The 24,651-nt window shown below is 46.8% G+C and overlaps 2 protein-coding genes across 6 annotated transcripts in view; one reads left to right on the top strand and one right to left on the bottom strand.

Moving 5' to 3' along the window:
* Positions 1 to 2,872: 2,872 nt before the first annotated feature.
* On the bottom strand, positions 2,873 to 16,433 carry KLHL28 (kelch like family member 28). 3 transcript variants are annotated; one of them, XM_074821219.1, is made up of 6 exons: positions 16,348 to 16,433; positions 14,035 to 14,134; positions 12,865 to 13,763; positions 9,746 to 10,189; positions 7,427 to 7,635; positions 2,873 to 6,836 (listed from the first exon to the last, which is right to left on the bottom strand). In XM_074821219.1, exons 3-6 carry the CDS (start codon positions 13,761 to 13,763, stop codon positions 6,673 to 6,675), a joined length of 1,716 nt encoding a protein of 571 aa, XP_074677320.1. In that variant the 5' UTR covers positions 14,035 to 14,134; positions 16,348 to 16,433; the 3' UTR covers positions 2,873 to 6,672. The 3 variants fall into 3 exon arrangements, with proteins under 3 accessions (XP_074677320.1, XP_074677319.1, XP_074677318.1); XM_074821218.1 differs by lacking the exon at positions 16,348 to 16,433 and adding an exon at positions 14,586 to 16,286; XM_074821217.1 differs by lacking the exon at positions 14,035 to 14,134 and having other exon boundaries at positions 16,348 to 16,428.
* A 363-nt stretch (positions 16,434 to 16,796) lies between these two features.
* The window catches only part of TOGARAM1 (TOG array regulator of axonemal microtubules 1), a 45,562-nt gene continuing 37,707 nt past the window's right edge, over positions 16,797 to 24,651 (top strand). For all 3 annotated transcript variants that reach the window (XM_074821214.1, XM_074821213.1, XM_074821215.1), the window contains exon 1: positions 16,797 to 18,342. In XM_074821214.1, coding sequence (XP_074677315.1) covers positions 16,834 to 18,342 — 1,509 coding nt within the window. In that variant the 5' untranslated portion in view covers positions 16,797 to 16,833. The remainder of the gene's footprint in view (positions 18,343 to 24,651) is intronic.

Here is a 24,651-nt window from a genome sequence, read left to right as displayed (position 1 = left end):
AAAATCGGAATACTCTGATCCTGTATGTGCTGGAGCTTGTGAAAGTGCATTAATAGTAAATTAAAGCAGTACCTGGGCAAAGAGATTTGGTGATAAACTGCCTTCAAAAATTGGCGGGGAGAAGGGGCCTGTCGCAGTAGAGACGGACGCGACAAACATCAGGTTGTGCAAAGTGGCTACTTTATTGTTCTAACAAGCCTTTTTTTATATCCTTCTTCAAAGTATGTGTTCATCCAGGACTGGTTTACTTAGTAACTAACAGTTCATGATTGGGTACTAGTTTCCCTGCTGAGTCGTCAGGACAGTTCCTCTTATCTTTGCCTTGCAGTTCCTTAATCTTGTTTACATAGCTCTTCTCGGGACTTTCCGGCCCCTCATGGATACACTGGAATTTCGTCAAGGCTAAATTCTTCTTCAATCAGGCTGGTGGCAGACCTGCTGCCTCCCCCGACAGGGGCCAGCAGCCACAGCAGCGTGGTGGGGCCAGAGCTGGGAGCAGCAGCCCCCGGGGCTCCAGGACCCACCGTCAGACTGCTCCCACCCACACGGCCACGGGCAAGAAATAAATACTTTTTAAACGCATCTTCTTTATTCTATTTTAAATCTGAGTTTTCACAAAATGGGTGATTTTTATGTGTGTGACTTAGAAACAATTGTCATTATTGCTCTGCACTTGCAGATTATTACAGTTTAATCACCAGATCATCATTATTTCCACCCTCCTCGAGGAATTCCTGGTGGAGCCCGGCCTCAGCTGGCCGTGGTCCCCAGAGGGAGCGCTCAAATGTGCCGGGTGCTTTGTTTTACCTAGCAGCCCTTACTCTGGCTTGGGAAAATCACAACAGCTAAAATTTCTGTGCCCATGTCCCCTCCATACCCTGGCAGCACCGTGCCAGGGCTCTACCCCTCTGCTCACGGCAGCTTCTCTTGGAGACGCAATTTCCACGGGCGAGGGGCCGGACCCATGCCTGCCCTTGGTGCAGTGAACCAGGAAGGGGACGGGAGTACAGAAAAAAATGAGGATTTTTTTGATTTGTTGGTTTCTTTTGGTCCATAACTACGGGAATGACCTTACCCAAGTTGGAGACCACATACTAGTTCAGCGTAGCAGAAGGTAAACGCAGGGTGAATTCAGTCTGGTCACTGGGACTCACTCAGTTCATCTGAAACTTTACCCCACGGGAGTGTGAGCACACCACGGCTGATGATAATGTTTTGGGTTTTTTTTCTAGACTGGAGCTTTAGTAGCAAAGAAAAGTACCATTTGAGAAGTTTCATGTAATGCTGATCCAGTTTACTTTGCTCCCAGTTCTCACTTCTCCCGTTTTTATGGTTTTTTTGGTTAAATCCAGGTTCTGGGTGCCGAGGAGCACGGAAGGCCGAGCTGCCTGCTCCAGCCTGGGCACGGCCCGCGGCACAGCCAGGCCAGGGAGGGAACGCAGGAGATCAAAGGGATGTTTTCCAAGGAATGTAATAGTTGTATTAAACCTTCCTAAGCTGAAAAACGGGAAAATCAGGTCACCTCAGGGAAGGGGAGAGGTCCCCAAGAGCTGGGTTGGGGGTGGCCCCTCTGGGCGAGGGCAGGGGCCTGCCACACGCTCCCTCCGCCAGCAGCGCCTGCATGGGAGGGCTGTGCTCTCTGTAGGACTTTCTATTTTCAGGCATTTATTGGAAGGTTTATTTTAATAAAGAAAAGCACCATACTGCAGCTTCCCACATCAGTGCAAGCACCTATGGTAGGCTTACAAATTTTTTTTTTAATATAAAGCACTATTTTTTATATTTTTTGCCATCTCTAGTTAACATTAGACAGCTCAAACCCCCTAAGTTATGTTCCCTTCACCATTATTTCCTGGCCATTCCTAAATTAAGGTCTGTGCATTAAGTATATTTGAGACCCAAAGAGAATGAGGACTACAGTACTGCCCAGAGCTGCTTTAAGCCAAATGTTATGTCAGATGTTTGAATTTTTCCGACACAATTTTTTTTTTTTTTTTTTTAAAAAAAAGCTTTATGCTAAAATAAACTGGAAGAAATCTTCACCTGCCCTGTCTGTCTGTCGAATGTGTTCTGAAGTAGCTGCCACATCAGTGCGTAATAGCAACCTTTAAACTTAGGGAAAGGTAAAACCCAGTCCTTGAGGGGTATTACCTGAAAGTCTTTTATTAATGTACTAAATCTTTTCTCCCCCCCCCAAGAAAATCACTTTTTGTGCCAGCTTCAGCACAACTAAGACTATAAAAGGCAGTGTTTTCTAGCTGGTGTCCACAATTACACGATTTTTAAGGACACGTGTGAGTACCAGTGGTGAATGGCATCTCCTACGGCAGCAATGTGAAGCTGAATTCAGGCCTTGGGCAAGAGAGAGTTCAGCACTCAACCCTGCTCTCAGCTGTGTAAAAAAATCAGCCATTTCTGCCTGTATTTAGATTAAGACAGCGAAAAAGTAATTTTACCGTGTAACTGCCGAACCTTAAATTCCCTTTTCACCCCTGCAGAGAGAGGGATGCCTGGTGTTCCTTCGTGTAAACCACCACCCCAAGCCAAACCACAAAGGTGAAGGAGTAACAGCAGGCTGAAATTATTTATTTGCAACCCTGAGCAGACGGTTTCTGCAGTGGGTCAGGGGTGCTGGTCCTCCCCAGGAGAGCGTGGTTCACACGGAAAGACGCTGTAAAGTGTTTTTGGGGGTCAGGGTCCCCCAGCCAGCTCACCCCCTCCGAGATGGGGGAACATCCTCCTGCCCTTCGCTCCAGCTCCCACCGGGCAGGGCTGAGGTAACACGCTGGAGTAACAACTCAGAGGTGTTACTGCGCTGGAAGGCTGAAGCTACAGCACATTTATAGTCACCATCCAACAAAACGTGTAAAAATAAGTTTTTTCGCAGGTTTATTTACTAAATCATTTCACATTCAATGAAATCGTTACAACAATACTTACAGAGCATTTTATCACAACAGCAAACACGTCGAGAACGCTAGTAAAGACCGAGAATGCAGGTTACAGTTATTTACCTGTTGAACTCAAATGCCACTTTTGTAAACAATAACAAAACCAGAACATTGCTGCTAGAAAAGATGAACACGTAAAAACACTCTACGTACACAAAACTACATATACCATTTTATACTCCCAACCAAAGCACTCTGGTCAAGTCCGAGTACAATTTGGTATTCTCTGTACAGTTATTAAATCCTGCTAAAAATTATAGTTATCCTTGGGTTTAAAATACAGCACAGCGCATAAGGCAAAAAAATAGGAATTATCATCCAGTTCTTTGCGTTTCAGTTAAATATCAAGAATTTAAGGCAAGTTTGGACAATTTGCATTGTTTCATAGAGTGAATGGGGACTTACAGATGGCAAATTCACAGAAGTAACACACTATCTCCCAGAAACAGTTAACTGCTTGTACTGCAGACTGGACACACTTGCCCCTCTAGAAATTCCAACTAGATTTCTGAAAGAAAAGTATTCCTAGGAGGAGAGGCTGTCAAGAAGCTTACAGATGAATAGCTTAAAAAAAAAAAAAAAAAAGCAGAAATTCAGGAACTGTATGTACACATATAAACTCATACCCATTTTAAAGTGCTTTACAGATAATTTTGAGTGATTAAGAAATAGAACTGGATGATAATTTATAGTTGTATGACATCTTATTTGAAGGTCCTTAATTTTTAAACGGCAAGACAGACATTACGATGAGAGCACTGTTCTTCAAACGCAGGTTTAAACGGATTGTTGTGTCTGATCTCCCTATAACCAAGCACTTCAGTGAGCAGGACAACAAGCCCCCAGAACAGAAAATGAAGGTGGTGTGATTTTAAGTGACACGACCCCAGGGTTGGTACTGTTCAAGCTGTTGCCAGTTAAGCAGTTCATCTAACAACAGTGTTATTTCATTAGGTGTTTTTCCCATTCTTCAGACCAAGCCTGCACACTAAAAAAATCGTTTATGCTGCTATTTTAAATGGAGCAATACGGGGTCAATCTCCGTGACCTGATTTAACATTGCCACTGCCTAGGTAAAGAGAATAAAACATTTTACAATTTTAAGTGCTTTGACTTCCCTAAATGAAAGATGCTTATATAAACACCGAATAACCATCAACACCACCCCGACCTCTTGTTCTGATGAAGCCAAAATGTTTTCTGTACCCTGCACCACTTTCTACTAACTGAGAATGGTGGTTACTGGTATTTCCAATCAGAACATGTATAGGAACACCTTCATTCACAGAGTGCCTCTGCAGTTAAGCTCTAGCAGGTACAGTACCAAACTGCGCAGAAAGCCTCCTATCAGCGTAAAATTCTCAGTTAGGCAAGGAATTTTTCTTATTTTAATATTAGTTTTTGAAGCGCCCTTATCTCTGGTGTACACTGGACAACGTGATCACCAACGGCCTCTCTGGAAAACAGACTGAAGAGCAAAACAGCCCATGGAAGCGCTGAGCTTGTGCACCTACCCCGACGGAACGAGAGGCGAGCTACACACCAGGCTGAAACACCTCCTGGACCCCAGCCCCGCGCTGCTCCCCTTCCTCCTCCTCCCCACACACCCACACGCAACACACCACCACGTAGCTACACGTGTCCTATCAACAGTCACCAGAATAATTAATTTACGCTATTATTGCTATATAACCAGAATCCTTATTGGGTCAAAGAAACTGCACTGAAAACACTGACATTGTTCATTTTATTTACTTTTCAAGTCCTGCTTAATTCTACCAAATTTGAAGAATTTGTGCAGGATCTCATGATCTGTGCAAACACCTGTTATCAATGAATAATGTTACATGGTGAAAACAGCCTCGTCTCCTTGACTGCTAAAAATCTGCACAGTAGCGTACAGAAGACCAAGGAACACCACTGGGTGCCTGGGTGCCACGAGCTTTGCAGGGACCTAGAATAAATCAAGTGCACTCAAAAAACCTCCACTTAGCAAACTTATCAAGAAATGGCTTTTAAAGCAACTATTTCAAATATTATTGCACCTTCAAAAATAATACTACACAGGCTAGAAAAACAAGGGGAAACAAACATTAAATTAACATGTTAAAACAAGGGGAAAAGAACTCTGGAGGCAGAAAAAATTCTTCAGTACCAGGCCTGGCAATACACGTACAGACATCAAAACAGAAATTCAAGATAACCATGGTTCCTAGTTAAAATCAGAAGACAAACCAAAGCATTCTAAATTAGCTAAAATTCATATTTATGCAGCCATCTATTTTAAATAATGGTTATAACCCACAGCCTCACTTTCTATTTCTCTGCCCAAGTTTTCTCTAAGTTTAGGGCTATCCCAAAGCTGCATCTCCTGACATTCTGGTCAGCCACAGGAACCAACCCTCCGTGCTCCGTCACGCAAGAGACACACTTGGGATGAGCAACTCCACCCCGTGCTCTTCATTCACCAGGACTCGTGATAAAGGCAAGGCTGAAGAACCCGAGACTATTCGCTCCCTATTTATGTGTTTGTGAGAATAGGAAAAACAAACATAGATCTTCTGGAAAAAAAAAACAACCAAACCGTGACAAACGTAGAGCTCATTCAGTACATCGTGTTATTCTTGACAGTTTTCTTAGGCACGAATGTATCAAGCAAATAAGGAACAAAAACACTAGAACAATCAAAACAATCATGCTTTATGCATACTGCACTAAAATCAGTAACAGCCTTATTGTTAAGTCCTACATTTAGCACCATTTTTATATCTGAACACTCTGAGAAAGCAATCATACATTCTTTTAAAAAAGGATGTTATACGGAATATGGACACAAGTGCGCTTGGGAGAAGGATGGGAGGGATTCATTTCTGAGTATTTATTTTATATCAGGCTACAAACGCTGCTGTGGCATCTCCCGACACACTACTGCTGTCATTTTTCCTTGTGTTACGATTGAAAACACACAGCAGACTAGCAAGATGAAGTCATTCAATCTAGCGCTCATTTATCCACTGAAAGAAAATATAAGGGAAGTTAAAAATGTAATTTCTCTTCATCAGATCCAAAAACTTCATTAAGAGGCAATAAATCCACCCTGTAAATTTCCTCAAGTGGTTACTAATTACCATCCCAGCCCTCCTACCGGTAAGCGAGTAACAAAGGAGAGTGTACAGGCAACAGACTATGGCATTTATTATTTACAAACCTTGAGATACGGAAACAAGGCAGCCCTTTAGTTACTGTTCATAAAAAAAATGATGAAGCACTGGCGTTTTCTTAACATGAAGACACAACCAGACGACCACCAGCGAACTGTCCAGTCGTACAGCACACTCACACGTCTCTCACCCCAAGCACAGTAAACTTCATGTTTCATAGTAGGCAGGAGGAAGAGAGGAAAGCTCTAGAAAGTGAAAGGGTTAGATATACAGTGAGTTTTCTAACCATATCCCAGGCATGTACAGTACTCTCTAGAATTCACTGCCATCAGGAGGATGCTAAACCCAGCTGGTAACAAGCTTTCCCGTCGTCCTGGCCGTGTCACTAACGTAACAAAGGCCGATTACCGGAAGAAAACAAATCCTTCCTCATTTCAACCCCAACTTCACCACGTTCCTCCAACTTTCCAGCTTCAGAAAACGCAGCTTACAGTCTCCACCAGCAGGGTTTATTTTCAAGCAGGTTAAGCTCCACCAGGTCCATAAAGTCCTGCTTTTCATCAAAGTGCAGTCAAACCAAAATTGCATCGACAGTACATCATCCCAGCAGAGTCCAGCCAGGTATCCGAGATGGGGTCGTATTTCTGTACAGTGTTCAGATAGGACGACCCCGAATGACCTCCAACTACATAAAGGTAGTTATCAATTACGGCTGCACCAACTCCTGTTGGAAAGAAGAAAAAAAAGATAAAAAAAGATTGCGTGATCACCAAGTGTGGAAAGAAGGAGTATTTCTGTTCCTACTTGGAAACAACATCCTCCCCGCCTGCAGCGTTCTCACAGCCTCTCCTTTTTCGGGCTGTCTTTAAGGAAAATGAGTCCCTCTCTGTTCAGGGTTACACTCCTTTTTTACTGTTCTCATACCCTTTCCTACGACAAAGCAATGCTCTTCTGCCCCAACACTCCTCGTCAGGGAGGCAGGAGAGAGGATGCACTACTGAGTCTCAACGTGAAATAAAATACAATAGAACAGCAACCAACAGAAACTCACTCAAAATCAGTGAAAAAATAGAAGGTGGAGTAGAAATATTACTTCATATTATTTTTGTTGCAGCTCAGCATTAATAATCTGGACTCTAATTAAAGATAGAGAAATAAATACTCATTCTTTCACAGAGCTGATTAAGTGATCTTCATTCACAGGTGAAGAGCAACACTCTGTAGGCAACTTTATTGCAGCTTCTGCTGGGACAAAGGGCAGTTTCTTTCCGAAAGGAACCCGAGTTAACCGCTGAGAGCGTGGCGCATCCCTACCTGTCCTGGGTTCCTTCATGGGTCGACACACAGTCCACTGGTTTTGATGAGGGTCGTATCTCTCGATGCTCGATAAGTGAGACACACCGTTGTGTCCTCCTACTACGAAAATGAAGCCCAGCATGACACCGACACCAAAGTTTATTCGCTTATCAGCCATCGAAGCGACCGTCTCCCACGAGTTTTTACTCGGATCGTAACGCTCCATGCTGCCAATGCAAACAAACAACTTGTGAGGCCTGGATTTTAGTGCCGCTTGAGTTTCACCCCACGAGAAATCTGCGTTTGTCAGAGGTACATCTAGTTCTGCCAACCAGTGCTACCCCGCACGGGAATAACCCAACACAAAGTGCTTGAGCTGATGGCAAAATCTGCAGCGTAGCTGCTTCGCACCACCCAACTGTAGCACAAATGCCAGTGTTATCACCTCAGAAGCATCAGTCACATCCCAGGGTCCTTCGAGAACACAAAGCAGCTGGAGGTTCTCGACAGAGTGTTGCCAAAAAGCAGTTTTAACATATTTCATCCCGACACAGCAGCTGCCGTTCAGCTGCTTCACCAGTGTCCTCACGCCACTGCCCTGGATCTTCAGGTTGCAGATTGAAACTAAGCACAATTTTTCAAAGCTGGCCTCAGAACTGAAAGCTCTTTCAAGGATGGCTGCTGCTATTTATAGAAAAAGCAACTCATGAGAAACCGAACACAATGCAGATCTGAAGTGTATCTATTTGGGTAACACATCAAATCAAAAACTTCCTTGAGGCTTGCCTGAAAATAACAGAGAAAAAACTGTGGAGAGCTATCCCTCAGGAAAAGCAGTAAAGAGGCTGCTTATCAGAACACTAAGGATAGAGGAGGCCTTCAGGATACAATGGAAATGAATCATCATCATCATCACTATTGCTTTTTTTAAGCACTGGGGCTGTACAGAGGGTCAGAGTCATTAACACCCTCATGGCAAGCAGCCCTGCCCTGTCCAAAGTGCAGCTTCGAGGGGACAGAGAAGAGGGGAAGAGAAAATCTGAAGCACTACAGAGTTGGAGAAAAAGCGCTCAATTGCACAGCGGGCAGCTTGCTTTTACTGCAAATTTACTGCAAATTCACAAATTCCCATGTGAAGAAAACTTTCAGAGATGGTTTGCTTGTCTATGAAGTATTTCAACTGCTATTACGGTTCATAATTTAAAATACAAGAAATCAGAAAAATGTCACATTAAGTTTCATAAAATCCTGTCACCGCCGTACCAAGCAGTTTAAGTTATTGCTGGTTTTATTTCAGTAATTTAAAAACTTGGAAAACTACTTCTCTATACTTTCCTACTTGGGAACTAATCCTTTGCTTCACCAATTGTTTCATGTAAACATGTATCAAATGTAAGAAATAAGTACAATTAATGACTAGCACAAGGTTGTTATACTACACTGTTAAACAACCAGTGCATCCCTTCCTGCAAGCAAGATCCTAATTTTCATTCTTTATTCAGCTTTTTACGTTTGTAGTTTATTAATTTGCTTCCTGGAGGGACATAGGGCTGATTCGTTCCCATTTTAATGACGAAAAGAGTAGAAATTATTTCTTTGCATAACTAAACGCCCCTGTCCATCCATATGGAGCGACGTGGAACAGAACAACTCAAGGGCATGCTGGTACCAGGAAACTGCCTGTGAAGGTGAGGTCTGAGGCAAACCCACTTCCACCCAGGAGCCAGGGCAGGAACCACCAACCTGAGCTTTATTATCCTCATCACGAGTACTTTAAGATTCCACCCAAGGTGTATATTAAGCATGTGAAAAATCCTATTCGTGTCAACTCAGTGTTTCAAATGTCAAAGCTAACCACGCCGCCTAATATTTTGCAGGCTGTGGGTAGAAGGATTTACATGGTGCTGGCACAAGCCTCTCCCCAGAGCTCAGCAGCCGCGGTGCAGCGCCGTGACACTGCCTGGGGGCCTGAGCACATAAACCCACACAGCCGAGCCGCCGAGCCAGCCAGCCCGGGTGTCTACAAGGCCATGGGTCTTACACCACCTTGCTTAGTGATACACAGACACGCCTCTATCATTTTCCCTTCTGAAGGATTTGAAAACCAAACCCAACCCAAAGAAACGAGGTCTGAGCTGGAACACGTGAAGTTAAAATAAAGATTTCCCAGTTGAATTATTAGACTGATACTGCAGAACAAGGATTAACAAGGCTCGCTGTGGATTACGAATCTACCTTAGAATATTTTTTAATTGGCTGCCAATAACAAAATCTTAACAATGAGTTTTGCTGATTTCCAGCTTACGACATGGAGCTACACCCACCAAAAGCACATACCTGTTCATATGGGCAGGACCGTAACCCCCAATGGCATATATCATCCCGTCCAAGACAGCTGCAGCAAAACAACTTCTTGTTTTGTTCATTGGGGCCACGAGCTGCCACTCCTTCACTTTAGGAATGTATTTCTCTACAGTCCGTAGGTACGACTGCCCGTCGTAGCCACCTAAGGCATAGAGCTCGCCAGCCAGCACCACCACCCCCAGAGTACTCCGGCTCTCAAACATCCTCTCGAGAGACGTCCAGGTGTTGGTGTCGGGGTCCCAGCACTCCACGGAATTCTCATGCTTCCGGTAACTGATGCCTTGGCACACGTGGGTCGCAATCCCTCCCACAACGTATATTTTCTGGTCTAGGACACATATTCCAAATTCGTAGCGGGGAATGCTAAGAGGCGCCAGGCCTATCCAGGAGTCATTCTGGGGAAAATACATTTCAACACTGAAATAGAAAAACAAAGACTATGTGAGCAAACATAGCTTTCTGCAGCTGTGTGAACTGCAAACAGCATCAAAGAACACAGTCTTAAGATTATTTAATATGTCCCATCCATTGTTTGCTGTTTCTTCCAATAGCCCAGATGTAAGCTAAAAATCAAACGCTGTTTTCTGCTCTGAAGAGTGAAAACCCCAGGGCCTCACCACGGGCAGGGCGATGCAGCAGCCCAGCAAGCAGCCACGGCACCAAGTCCGAGACCTAAAATGATGGATTTTGAAAGTACAAACCAGGCAGAGCAGGGAGAAGGTGGGATGCATTGCGGGTAACGGAGGGAAGACAATACAGGGCTGATGGCACGGCAGCTTTTGAGGTAGGCTGTGACTGGGGGAAGCTAAAAACACAAAGCAAAGGGACAAGAAGGGAGCACTGGGAAAAAAAAAAAGAACAGTCACAGAGATGGGAGAGAGAGAAAAGGTGAATTAGAGAGGGGGAAGCACATGTCTATATATACAAACATCCTTAGAAGGTACAATTTGTAGTTTGATAAACACATATTTGGCATGCACTGTGTAATTTCAGTGAAATGTCGAAGTAGAACAAAACAATCTGAAAAATCAGTTTTCAAAATACTGCTTATTTGCCTTTTTAATTAATGTTAAAATATGGTGGCTCTAGCCTATCACGCATGAAATCCGGTCAATCCACCTACATAGTTTAGTTAATTACTTAAATGATTTAAAAGACTCTCTAGTACACAGGAAATATGATTTGTTCAAACAACATCCAAGAAAATGAAGCCGCTGGAGAGCCGATAGCCACTGACTAAGAACCCAGGAGCAAGGACTGTTGAAACACCAGACTGGCTCCTGACAGCAGCAGCCCAGTTAGAAACGAGCAGGATTAAACATACTGGAAGTAATTTTGTTATCACAAAGCAGCAGCTAACTGTGAGCTAAAAAAGCAGCCTTTCTGCAAGTACAAAGGGAAAGTAGAATGAGAATAGTGGAATTAAGGGTTCCTACTTCCCTGTGAGGGTGGTGAGGCCCTGGCACAGGTTGCCCAGAGAAGCTGTGGCTGCCCCCTCCCTGGAAGGGTTCAAGGCCAGGTTGGACGGGCCTTTGGGCAACCTGGGCTAGTGGAAGGTGTCCCTGCCCATGGCAGGGGGTGGCACTGGATGGGCTGTAAGGCCCCTTCCAACTCAAACCAGTCTGTGATTCTTTACTTCACAATTTTAATTGTATTAGATATTATTTAAGCAACCTGTGACTTTTTTTGTATGTCAAAAGCAATTGTTTGAACCTAAGTATTAACTGAAATGACAGTTTAGGAAAGAATACGAATAATAAATTAAGGAAGAACAGATTTTTGTATGCATTAAAACATGGTTAAAGTAGTAAAGAACATTTTTGTTTTAAAAAAATATCAAAATAATCCAAACTACATTGTTATATAACATTGTTACAAACACTGAAGAAGCTGTGAAAGAAACAGAGCTGAAGAATATCAGAGGACAACTTTATTCACTCGAACAAAGGGATTTTTTTAAGCCCAAAACCCCTTTTATTTTTTCAATCTATAAATCCAACAATTCCCAGTCCCAACGTGTAGTTTACTATCAATCCCTATTATCAGGGAAGTTAATTTTAAGTAACTTTGACGAGTCTAAACTCAGGGAGGAAGAAGATACTGATCTTCCCAGGTTTTTAAGTGTATGTATATATATACGCAAACACAGAATTGTCACAGAAAAAGAGTATCTCGGAGTAAAATATTACCCCAGGATTCAGCTGCAGAACCAGTTCGGGTAACGTGCCCTGACACAGGAGGCATTTACTGAGCTGATAAGGGCACATTCCACACCACAGCACTGTGTGTGTATCTATAAGTACACATACATGTGCAGACCCACACAGTTTAACTACCACTTCTGGCAATGTTAATACAACATGGTGAGTAAACCCAACCCTACCAGTATGGGGAAGAAAGCGATTTTTCTCTCTGTTACATCCCTTCTGCTCACACAGTTAGCCTCAGGGATGTGCTCCAGTAACTGAAGAGGAGGTTTATGGTGAAAACTGGGTAAAAAAGGATGTGCCCGTCCCTGTTTCTGCCGGCAGGGATGTGGATACCAACCCAGTGGCTGAGAGGGATGGCGTGATTACACGATGGTCAAGAGCGTGACATTGCTAAGAATTACCCCGTTGTTCTACTCTGTTAAGTCTATTTTAAATCCAAGGACTTCTGAGTTACCAGGAAGCATATTTTATGGTTAAATTTTATGATTTGATGGTCTGGAATAGTAATAGATCAGGGAAAAATTATGTAAAATGAAAAGACCTGAAGGATAAAGAAGTAGCATACAAACTTTTATCAACCACTTTTATTATCCAAATTCTCAATCAACAGAATTAAAATGATAAGATTTTATAGCTATTTCTGTTAGCACAAACAAAACCCCACAACACTGAAGATTACTCGTTGAATCAGAACATATTTTGGATTCAGTGCTCGGCCTTGTCAAAAAAAAAAAAAATATACTTAAGTAGTTTTTACGAAAGCAAAGAGTAACTACAGACCTGCAGAGCACAGCTCTTCGACTGCCTTAATCCTGATCCACGTGCTAACGAACATGAATGTCACACCACGCCAAGTGCTGCAACATCTTTACTATCACTTACCTTTCCAAACAGGCAAAGAGTCCAGCTTTCCCTCCGACAGCACACAGAACTTTAGGAGCACAGCGAGGTCGCGTCATCAGCATGGTCTGGTGGGAAAGTCTGTGTTCAGGCATGAAGTGGTATTTTAGGGCCTCATTTAGCAGATGTTTGCAGGTATGGTCATCACGAATGAGATGATTTGCTTCATATAACCTCGTGAGGAACTTAACGCTCAGCAGCGGCAGTCGAACGCAGTGGAGCAGCTGTGCCAAGTACTTCTGCCGCTCCTGCACGTCGTACTTGATCCAGGACTCCAGCGCGTAAAAGACGGTTTCTTCCGTCACAACGTTCAGGCAGTCGTTGGAAACGATTTCATCCAGTTCAGCATGTGTCAGCTCAAAAAACTCTTCCGTCTGACAAACATCTTCAAAGTTTTGGCAAATGTACTTGTTAGCAGCCAAGTAGAGGTCGTGGCAGCCGTAGGTCTCTGCGAAGCGGGAAATCCCGATGCAGTTGCCGGGATCGAGCTGGCTTTCGAGGAACGCGCAACACTCCTTCACCACCAGTTTGATCTGGAGGAGATTGGCAGCTGGAAGAAGCGACTCCACAGTGTCCTGGGAGATGAAGACGGTGCCCGTGTAGGCGTACTCCACGATGGCCTGCAGCGCCGCCTCGTCCACACACTGGAACTCCACCTCCGAGTTCTCCTTCTCCGAGAGGTTCCCAGTGAACATGGCTTTGAAGTAGGGGCTGATGCTGGCAAGCACCACTTTGTGGGCGTGGATCTTGACATCGCCGACTCTGAGGATAATGTCGCAGAGCTCATGATGTTGGCGAAGGAGGTTCAAGCCTTGCAGGAGCTGTTCAGAATGCAAGTGGGTTAAGTTGGCAAGCATGTAGGTTGGAGACGACTGGTCCATCTGTGGCAAACACAATTTTTAACGCATTACTCAGGGCTCCACTTCAACAGTTTCATTACTCATGTTACTTAGACATGCCGTACAGAACGTTTAAAAAAATGTTTTTCCATTTTTGCTTTTATCTTAATTAGGTTTATTACTTTCCAATTTACTTTTTCAATCCTTATGCGCTATGCTTTTTCACACAAGTTAAATCCAGGACAATCAAAGGTTTATTAATAGCATATGCTATATTAATCATTGACTCGGAAAAATAAAACTGAACCACCACCTTTTTTTTTTTTTTTGTTCTGGAGTAAAACACGTATTATCTGAAGTGCTGAACGCATGATAGGATTTCACATCAGGTATTTGAGAAAACTAAACAGCAACTGAAACAGAAATAAATAGAGATAAACAAAGAATAGAACTGGCTTATTTCAAAGAAAGTTTTAAAAGTTCTTCAACTACTTTCTGCTATTCTCCCTAGTGCTACCATGGTGCAGCCAGGGCCCTGCTGTGCATCCCCCCAACCCTGGGACCAGTGCTGGGGGCAGAGCCCCACTCCTCCCATCACCCATCAGTCCCTCCCCCTGCACGAAGAGGCAACAGAGACCCGCAGAGGCAGTGGGGCTGGGGGCTGCAGAGAGAGGGGGGCTGGGGCAGAGGAGAACATCGCCAGGAGGGGCAGAGAGAAGGATCCTCATTCCCACCTACAGCTCCACAAAACCCCCAAACGCTTCTTGCAGAGAGTTTTCCTTTGCCTCGTGACACCTGAAGGCACTATGATACCCGCTCTAATTTCAGTATCATTAAAATTCAAACGGTGCTGCCCACCACTACCTGTTGGAGAAGCAGTTCTTCAGTTCTTTATTCAGGCTGAATTATTATACCAGTGAGAGGGTGGAGGGTAGGAATGTGTCAGGATCCTGGACCACGAGGAAATATAACTATTGTTCTACAGAGAACACTGCAGCCATCCACTTTCTGAACTGAAAAGCTGATTTCATTTTGATTTGCTAAATGACTACACAAACCTCAAGATCTCGCTTATCTTATTATTAAGAAGTTAATCATTTTTACAGCTCCTTAACTGACATCTAATTTGCAGCGAGCCTACTTACAAAGTGCTGAATCTGAAAGAATAAATTAGTTGCCAACATTTAAATACAGAACATAATAGTACTGACAGAGAAGTGAAGGCTTACAGCTAGAGATAGAAAACCTCTCACCCATTAAAAGCTAAGCTCCTATTACAACCCTATACTGGGAACCACCCCCCCCCCCCATATCTAAAAGAAAGTATTTTAAGCATATCTGCAAAAGACAAGATTCCATACAACAGCATTTTCCATATAACTACATTTTTGCAGTACAAATTATACGGGGGGGGTGTGGGGGGAGCTGTTCAGCCCCTAAAACATTTTCTTTTGTGTCTGCGCCCAGTTTATAACTTGATTGTACGTATACACAGAAATTATAAAACACCAGGTAACACCACATGGAGGGAAAAAGGAACGGTTACAGTTCAGATGCAAAACCTGTAAAAACAGTTATAAATAGGTACATTTAAGTTATTCCGCAGAACTAAAACTCTTTGTACCAACTTGGTCGAGATGCCTACTGCCATATCTCGTGTACCTCCTGCATGGCAAAGCTCGCCCACGCCACATATTTGCATGTTTTTTATTTTATTGTTGAGCAAGAAATCAGAAGCTGGAATGTTAACCAGCCCTGAAGAACATGTGCTAGTCCAAAAATCTGTGCTCGCAACAGAAATCAAATATCTGCCCTTAGGCGCCGGGCTGGCAGATCCTTTTCACAGTGCGTGGGTAAAACTTATCTTGAATAGCAGGGAAACAGTTACTGGAAATAAAAAGGTTAACCAGAAACACAACTACCCAAGCTTGCTTACTGAAGGTTTTTACTCTTCTAAAAACCACGGTATGTGATGATGCCCAGCAAGCGATGCCGAGCACAGCATTTTCGTTATGTGAAAACAGCAGGAAGAGCTCCAGGCACTTTTCTGTTTCAAGGTAATATTTAAGCGCTCGCCAGTTCCTTATTTAACTACCAAATGCTTGGGGCCAGGGAGCGACTTGTCTAGTTTCGCTACTCGCTAGAGACCATAAAACCTCAGAAGCACCCGCCCTAAGCACCGAGCTAACTTTGGTGCTGAACACCCGGCGCGCCGCAAAAAAACCACCTTCTGCACGCCAAGGAAAAAAGTAATTAGCAAGCAGAAACCGTCTTGCTTGTGAAGTCTTCTGCTCTGCACGCCGCTGCGCTTCCCCTCATGCTCCAGCCCCAGCCCGTTTGGCGGGGCAGAGGCCGAGCGCCCCGCGGACGGGCTCCACAAACCAGCCGCCGCTTCCCTCCCCGCCGCCAGGCACCAGTCCCCCCGACACCCCCGCGCTGCCGGCCCGGAGCTGACACCCTCCCGCCGCCGCTCCGCTCAGACGAGCGTCCCTCCGGCCCCCCCCCGGCACGGCGCCGGTCCATCCCGCCCGCCCTCCGCGGACCGAGCCGGGAAACAGCAGCTGCCGCCGCGGAAGCGCTCCCGGCACGGGCCCGGGCGGGGGGCAGCGGGGCGGGCCGCGCTCACCTGCGGGCGGGGGGTGGCGCAGGCCGCGGCGAGGCCCGGCCCGCGGTACCGCCGCCTGGTCGCCTCCGCTGGCTCGGCCGCGCGCGGCACCGCACACGCGTCACTTCCGGGCGCCGCCGCCGCCCCCCGCCCTCACCCAGCCCGCTGAGGGAAGCGCCGCACACCCACAATGCCCCGGGACCGGGCGGTACCACTCGCGTACCGCGGGGGGGTGAGCGGGCGGTAGTTCCACTTCAGCGGAGCATCCCCGGCACCGCCCGCTCCTCCCGCCCCGCGCTGGGATCGGTTACCCGGCGGGTCTGGCTCCGGGCGCCGGTCGCGGCGTGGGGCGGAGGATAAAGGGGGCGGCGAGGTGTCTGTCAGTCCCCCCCCTCTCGCCGCGCGGTGGGCGGTTCCGCGCAGGCGCGGTGCGGGCCGGCCCCTGGCGACGCGGGGCTGTGGCGCGCGGCGTTGCCAGGGCGGGGGCGGCCTCGTCCTGCGCCGCCCATGGCCGCCGCCCTCGCGCCGCCGCCGCCCGCCCGCGCCATGGAGGAGCCGGAGGGCGGCGGGGGCGGGGGGGGCTGGCTCCCGCCGTGCCTCAGCCCTGAGCGCGGCGGCCGGGCGGCGGGTGATGCCGCTGCGGAGCTGCCGTGGGGGCCGCGGCCGGCGCTGCGCGGAGAGGCCCTGCGCGGACGGCGCCGCGGGCCCGGCCGCCCCCCTCGCCCGCCCGCTGCCGCCTCCTCTTCCCTGCGCTCCCTCACGCCGCCGCCCGCCGCCCGCCGGGCTCTAGGCGAGCTCTCCCGCAGCCTGGCCTGGCAGCTGGGCGGCCCCGGGCCCGCCGGGCAGCGGGAGGAGGGGCCCGGCGCTGAGCCGTTCCTGCCTGCCGGCCGGCAGCGACTACTGGAGGGTCGGCTGGTGGGTGAGGGCACGGCCCCGCCGCCCCCCGCCCGGCCCGGCGGCACCGGCCTGAAGTTCGGGCTGTTGCCGCCGGAGCTGCACGCTCGCCTTCTGGACCAGGAGGACTACAGGAACCGCACGCAGGCCGTGGAGGAGCTGAAGAGGGTGGTTGGAGGGACCAGCCAGGCCGCGGTGAGCTCTGCGCCAGCCCCCAGCCTGCTGGGTCTCATCAGCTTCCTCTACACCCTCCTCGATGACTCCAACTTCAAGGTGGTGCTCGGAGCGTTGGAGGTGATACATCTGCTGGCCCTGCGCCTGGGCGACCAGGTCCAGGCCTTCCTGGCACCTCTGGTCTCCGCTGCTGCTAAAGTCCTGGGGGACAACAAGGTGGCCATCCGGCAGGAGTACAACCGCCTGCTGCTGCGGCTCATGAAGGCAGCGGGTCCTCAGCAGGTGCTGGGCCTGCTGCTGCAGCGGGAGTACCTGCAGCACAAGAACTCCAAAGTCCGCGAGGAGGTGGTCAACATCTGCATCGTGGCCCTTCTCACTTACCCCAGCGAGGAGCTGGACTTGGCCACGCTGGCCTTCGGACTGGCTCCGGCACTGGTGGACGGCAAGCGCAGGGTCCGGCACGCTGCCATGGAAGCGTTTGCTGTGCTGGCGTCCTCCCTGGGCCCAGGCCAGAGCACCCTTCTCTTCAAGGCGGTGGATGCCGTGGAGCTCGAGGACAATGGGGACGGGGTGATGCATGCTGTGCAGGCCAGGCTGGCCAGGAAGACCTTGCCAAAGCTCGTAGACCAAGGGTTTGTGGAGTACGCTGTGCCCTTGCCGTCATCTGGTCATAACAGGGGGTCCTGTTTGCCCCCTGGAGCAGATACAGACTGGCTCTTGATGGGCAGCAGAACTCAGAGCGCGCACAGCTACTGTGGGTATCACGCCAGGGACGATGCTCTGCAGAGCTCCGGCACGCACGGTGTTTGTGCTGAGCCAGGGTTGAGTCCAAGAAGAGTCTTGAGTGCAGGTAAAGGGAAAAACAAACTGCCTTGGGAGAACGAGCACGCTGGAGACAGGGAAGGTGATTCAGGAGTCAAGATGCCTTTTGCAAAGGGTGTGGAGCAGGTATGTACTGGTAGCTCACAGGGCTCCTTTATTCTAAGCATGTGCCAAGGGGACATTTGAAAGTTGTCAAAGGTTTATTAAATGACAGGTATTTGTGAGGTGTGACTAACACTGCTGATACTTTACGCGTGAGGAGCTCTGTGTGTATGTTGATCTGGGAAGGCAAATTTGAGAACTCAGTATGTCAGATTTGTAGGAACCAGACAATTTATCACTTATACAAAAAAAAGAATCTTTTATTAAAGTTAACTGGACTGCAGGACACACTTCTCACATCTAACGGTAACGACCTGCCTCTGACGATGGTTACGTAAAGCCTGTGGGATGAGTACAAGAGTGGGGAAGCTATTTCAGCGCTTCTGTTTGTACGTTTGCGGCTGAGAGTGGCTGACTGCAAAGACTTTCCTAAATACACAAGATGTTTGGAGGAAAACTGACAAATTGAAGGCAGAGCCCTGGCATAGGGCTGAGCCAGTGCTTCTTGGCACTGCGCTGACCGGTAGCCAAATCTGGGGGTTGCCAAAAATCTCCGTGGCTCTCGTTCCTCGCTCTGATTTGTCGAGGAAGAATGTAGGTCAGGCTGGAATAGCAATTCTGATTGAGCCCAGTTTTGCTTTTACCACTTGCTGACCGTGTCAGCGGCTGCAAAGGGAAGGAACCTTTGAGAAATTGTTGAGGTGCTTTTTACGTTGGTGGTGGCTCTGTTCTGGGACATCTGTTTTGGAAACCATCCGTGTGTGTGAGACCTGGGGAGTGTGCCTGTGTGGGGTAGGTTTCCTGTTGTGTTGGGTTTTTGTTTGGTTTTGGTGTGGGCTTTTTCTAAACTCAACAGGTTTAATTTATCATAACTCGACCTCCAGTGAGTGAGTTTAAGCAAGTAGATGTTTTTTAGAAAATCAAAAGCTGTATGGAATAGACTTTCTCACTACCACTGTTACAGATTCAGAGTTTAATTCTTAGTTGTTTAGTTTAATTCTTAGTTGCTTAGTAACCTGTTCCTGTATTGGATGAGGTCATGAACAGTGCTGCTTTGTGATGGCTAGCTTTTAATAGTCTCTTAATAAAAAGAAACGTGAGTTAACATTATTGTAGTGTAAAAATTCTGAAGTTCACGTATATATTTGTACGCACGCGTGCCCGTGCCTTTCGTTGGGGTGTGTATTACTGTTATTCAGGCTCCTAAAGAGATCTGTATCTTTCTGAGTCGATGAATCAGGCAACCAAGTTCCCTTGGGTTATCCACAAAGCAAATGGGGTCTGGACAACCAGTTATGTAGGAGACACAACTCCTTCTTAGAGCAAGAAGGTTTTTCTCTTTGTAACAGCTTTTCGGTATTAATTAATGTAACTTGTAGAAATACTAGTTAATTGCCAGCATTCTCTGGGCAAATGGGGCTGAGTTCTGTGCTGCTGCTGGCTGGGTTTGTGTTTTTCTGAGCCTGCGAACGAAAAGCAAGCCAATACATGCACCAAAACCTGTCTGTCCCTTGGAATGGTGGAAGGTCCTCTGCCTGAGACAGCCCTCTCTCGGGGTCAGCTCGGTGCTGTGGAAATGGTTTGGTTTTGGGGATTGTTTTTAACCTTTTTGTACATGTGGTTGCATGTATCCCTGTAAACTGGGGGGAATGCCCAAAGCTTCCAACCCTGGAGACAGGGAGGCAAAGCAATTAATTTATGTTTTGTGGCATAGGTAAAGTGCATTTAGAAATGGTGTGAACTTAAATTTGACCTGGGGAAGTAGCTGCATATTCATGGCTTCAAGGCAGTGATAACGAGGCACTCGCTTTACTAGGGAGCATCCTCGATACTAATACAATAAAAGTTTTTTTAGATGCTGTGCATTTTTATATGTGTAGTATGAGCTTCCTGGGCATAAATCCCATCTCATAATGCTGGGATGAAAACCAGCCTAAGTGTGGGGATCTGGAGTGCTGAGCATGCCTACGTGGGGTTTGGTTTTGTTTACAGTATTACTGTCAAAGGTGGGCAAATCCTAAGGAGGCTGCAGGAGGCTCTCTTGTAAGAGAGCCAGTTACCTGCTGCATGTAAAGCCTGGCAGGAAAAAATAAAGACCTTCAGACTGGCTTCCTACGTCTGACAACCACTTGGCTCGTCTCTTCGTCATCCTAGCGTCTGTCCGTGTGGCTGACTCGTCGTGGGATGACAGCTTTTCTTCTTTTCTCCTTGGAAGACTTTTCCAATTACATAACATCATGCAAATACTTCAAGTTTAAATTAACATTTTCCTTTTGTGATCATCTATTCTTACATCCTTCTGTATCGTGCCAAATATTTCACTTCGTTCCTGCTTATGAACAGATGCAGAATTAACATTTGCGTGATCCGGTTTTGCAGAACTAGAACAGAATCCTTCTCAGCCTCTGCCGGGTAGAAGTGCCGTTCTGAGCGGGAGCTGCTTGTGCAGGTCACCCTCCCGAATCTCTGCTCCTCCACCACTCTGCCGGGACTCGGGCTGTGAAGTTAACCAGTCTTGCTTTGCTTTTGCTGCTAACACATAGTATACAGTAGGTGGCAATGAAAAATACTTCTACAGGGAGAAAATCCTGCTTGTCATATACTGTGTTTATTCCTTTTTAATAAGAACTATTTTTTTTTTGCATCTAATGACTGTTTTTCTAAGACATCCTGTGCCTCCTAGAGATTCTGTTTGTTCCTGTCTCTTCCCTCTGCTTGTTCTGTTTACCTCTCGCTTCCATTTTATGTTGTTTTCTTGCATATTTAAGTTGGTAGAAAGCAGATCTGTAACTGTGAGGTGTCAGGGTATGAAGACTTCATCAGCTGCGCTCTATCAGAGTAAACCTGTTAATGCTCCTTTTGCACTCTTGCTTGAAAGATGTCTGAATAACCCGAAACCTCCACTTAACCAGAATTCATTTCACACTGAATTTTAACTCCTCTCCACATAGCTTTTCCTTACATGCAGGTAAGTACTGACAAAAATAACATTTGACGTCACGTTTGATAGAATTGGAAAGTTGCCGATTTTGACTTGGATGTGGATGAACACGGTACCAGAATTAGGCCTGCGTTACCGGGTGGCTTTAGTGGTGTTGGTTCACCTGATGTGAACTATGTCAGAAGTGTTGTGCCTGTCATTACAAAGAGACATCTGAAGGCTGGTACAATACAGCAGGTAATATTTTGTGTTCAGTGAGTTTGGAAAATTTGGTTCAATCCACGTGAAACTGCAAGCTGTTTCTTTGCCAGTGGGCACTACTGGCAGACATAACATTTGACAATTGCTCTTCGAGTGGCTTTTGGGAGCTGTGGTTTTAAAAATGACTGTGAATTAACAGCTGCCCACCTGCCAAGCTCTTTCAGGATATATTAAGTCCAACGTAAGTTGAACCTGGCTCAAGGAGTAGCTTTGTGTCTCTACAGTCTTGCACCAATTGAGCCCCCTTAGGCTGCTGTAGCCATCGGGCATCCCTCCCTCCCTCCCTCCCACAGCGGTTGTTTAACTGGTGCTGGTGGCACTTGCTTGTCACTCTGAAATAGTGGTGGCGCTCAGTTGTTCAAATTCCAGCGATTCCTTTTTCCATCAGTGTCTGTAAAAGATAAGGTCTGGCTGTAGCAGTGCCACGGCGAAAGGGAAGAGCATGATTTAATGTAGGTACTGCGTCCTTGCCCTCTGTGAGGGAAAGGGGTATGTCAGGGAGGCTTTTTATTAGAGGGCAAGGCAAGGCTGCTCGTCACTGTGCATAAGGGAGGAAGAGGAGGGCTTCCTTTTAGTTACCTGCACGGCGATTGCTTCGGCAGCCCCATTGTCAGTGGAGGACTAGTCTGAGCAGTCAGTAGAGTCTAGAGAGCTGACTTTGTGGCCAGGGATCTAATTTAGCATGAGGTGAGTTGTTTTTGAGACTTTGAGTCCTATTGGCTAGACCCACGCTTACTGTAATGGAAATTTAAACAACACGTGTTTTAAGTAGTGAGATATTTCCCCAATTGCGATAGGTTGACAACTTGTTACTCTGTCTTCACATCCTGATCACTTGTCTTATCTTACTGTTACATCTGTCTGAATAGACTGCGAAGCTCTCCAGGGCAGGGGACATCTTTTTATCTGGCTTTGTGATGGTTTAGGTACAGTATTTGCTGACTTTGTGACGGTGCTTGTTTTGTTACATCCATGCCATGAAACCGCTTTTATCCCATGGTGTGTTTGTATCTTCGATGCAAGTAGCTTGCAGGTAGATGCAAACTGGGATGACTAAACTTGGACAGTGTTTCCTGTGCTTGAAGACATCCCTTCTTAACTGAAAGAGATTGCTGTGAGCTGTATAAATAAAGCTCTTCTCCATGGGGCATTTAGCAACCGAGGTGTGGGGGAGAAAGGAAGTTAGCCTGGTATCTCCTCTTAACTATTTTCAGTAATGTCATGCATAATATTTGGGTAGTCAACTTGTTCATGTAACTGTAAAAAATTAATTATTAATTCAGACATTCCTTTGAAGTGAATTTGCTTAAAAATTAACTTTCGGAGTCATTCTGTGGCTGAAAGGATGCATGAAATTAGCTTAATATTTAAAGTTGGTTTTCTACTAGTGTTTTTAAGGTCCTGTTACACAGTGGTTGTCCAAGGCCACGTCTAGACTTTCCTAATCAGATAAGATGTGAAGTAAAACATGTGTAAGTTAATGTGTACTAAAACTGTAATGTAGATAAAGCACATTGCCTTGGAGGGTTTGTCTTTGAAGGCAGGTTCTGTCACTGATGTTCGATTGGGTTATTGATGAAGCATTTCTCTGACGTCCTTTGAAGCTGATGTTGTTTCACACCCAGCTGTAAAGTCTGGCTTGCAGGCCGTGCCCAGGGTTCGGGAGGGCGATCTGGCCGTGCCGCCCCGCGCAGCGTGTCTGTGCAGGCAGGGTGCGGGTGTGATGGGGTGACATGTCGAGTGGAGGCGTCGCTGCCTCGTGACTGGTGGCTCAGCGCTAGAGGTGCAAGCACAGACTCTCCCTTAATTTGTTAGATTTGCATGAGACCGTAGTTAGGTTCAACCTGAGTGAGAAAATGTGGAGTCAGAGGTGCTTGACCTGCCACCGCCTCAACTTCCAGGGGATGCCCTTGTTCTGTGTGTAAGGAACTGAAGGAATTAATGCCTCAAACATTCATCGGCACAGAAAACCTCAAGGATAAACTGTGGCCTTTGGATTAGTCTAAGGAATGTCCCCCAAGGAAATGGGAGCGTATCGAAGCGTGCACCCCCCGCTCCCCTGTGGTTGCATTGACAGACTCCTGAGATGAGCCTCAAAGGGGGGAAACTGGACTGAGTGAAATCAAATGTTTCTCATCAAGCCCCTGCTAATCTCTGGCTTCATTGTGTCACCCAATACTGTGTGGCTCTGTTGTGCAAACCAGACACCATGCAGGCCTTGCTATCAACTTCACCATTGGAGAGGTGATAAGGACTGATAAGGGGGGAGCATCCTGCCCCAGAAGGTGCCAGAAGCTGGATGATTGTTCAAGAAGCAGGAAGTCAGCAAAAATCTGTAGGAAATGGGAGAGAAGTAAAGGTGGCAGAGGGAGATGGTGACCACTGACTCAGTTGGACGAGGGGGTTGGTGCAGCCCATTCTCCCTCAACACATACTCCTGGAAATGAGTTTGTGAAATACCCGCCTCTCTTGGTCTAGTGTGTAAATCAGCTGATCAGATGAACTTAAAAGACAACAGAAAACTTTTCTGGGTGTGCACCCACCACCCAAGATTACCAGACCTGAGACAATGCTGGAACCTGGGGTGGTGATCCAGATTCTTTAACCCCCTTTCCCCTAGACCACATCACTTATTATCCTTTTCCAAGTTTAAGTTGTTTCTACCGCAAGTAAAACACTTTAACCGGTCGTTTGGTGTCATTTCACCTTAATTTAACCCAAGGGGATCACAGAACCTTTGTGATTCTCTGGGCTCCCCACTCGGGGTTGAAACACAGCACTTGGAAAGGAGTCTTCCCCCGCCTCGTAACAGTGGAAGGAAAGGTGACTGATTTACTTTACTGCAGTAAACCCTGCAGGGCCTTTCTCAGGAAACCTGTGCCTCCAGCTGCCTCTTTCGGAGCCAGCTAGTGCCATCAAAGGCCCAGGGGGAAGCAGCGAGTGCAGCAGGACTCTCTGGTCACCCGAGGAACCACCTTGCCCCAATGCTGTGGCCGATTTGGCAGAAGTCCCACGGGCATGGAGCTTTGCTGCAAAGGGAGTCGGCACCGGTGACACAGCTCAGCAGTGTTCTGCCTCGAGGTGCTCTTACAAAATGTGACATGCATGGGGTATATAGCACACACCCCTTG

Source organism: Strix aluco, chromosome 4, assembly GCF_031877795.1.
Source record: "Strix aluco isolate bStrAlu1 chromosome 4, bStrAlu1.hap1, whole genome shotgun sequence".
NCBI lineage: Eukaryota > Metazoa > Chordata > Aves > Strigiformes > Strigidae > Strix > Strix aluco.
Note: the sequence above shows the minus strand (reverse complement) of the source record. Positions and strands in the feature narration are given on the sequence as shown.

Coding starts and splice junctions, on each gene's coding strand:
- KLHL28 (XM_074821219.1), bottom strand. CDS start 13,763: ATGGACCAGTCGTCTCCAACCTACATGCTTGCCAACTTAACCCACTTG. Junction 7,636..9,745: donor GGTCCTGCCCATATGAACAG/GTATGTGCTTTT, acceptor TTGCATTGGCAG/CATGGAGCGTTACGATCCGA. Junction 6,837..7,426: donor CATGAAGGAACCCAGGACAG/GTAGGGATGCGC, acceptor TCTTTCCAACAG/GAGTTGGTGCAGCCGTAATT.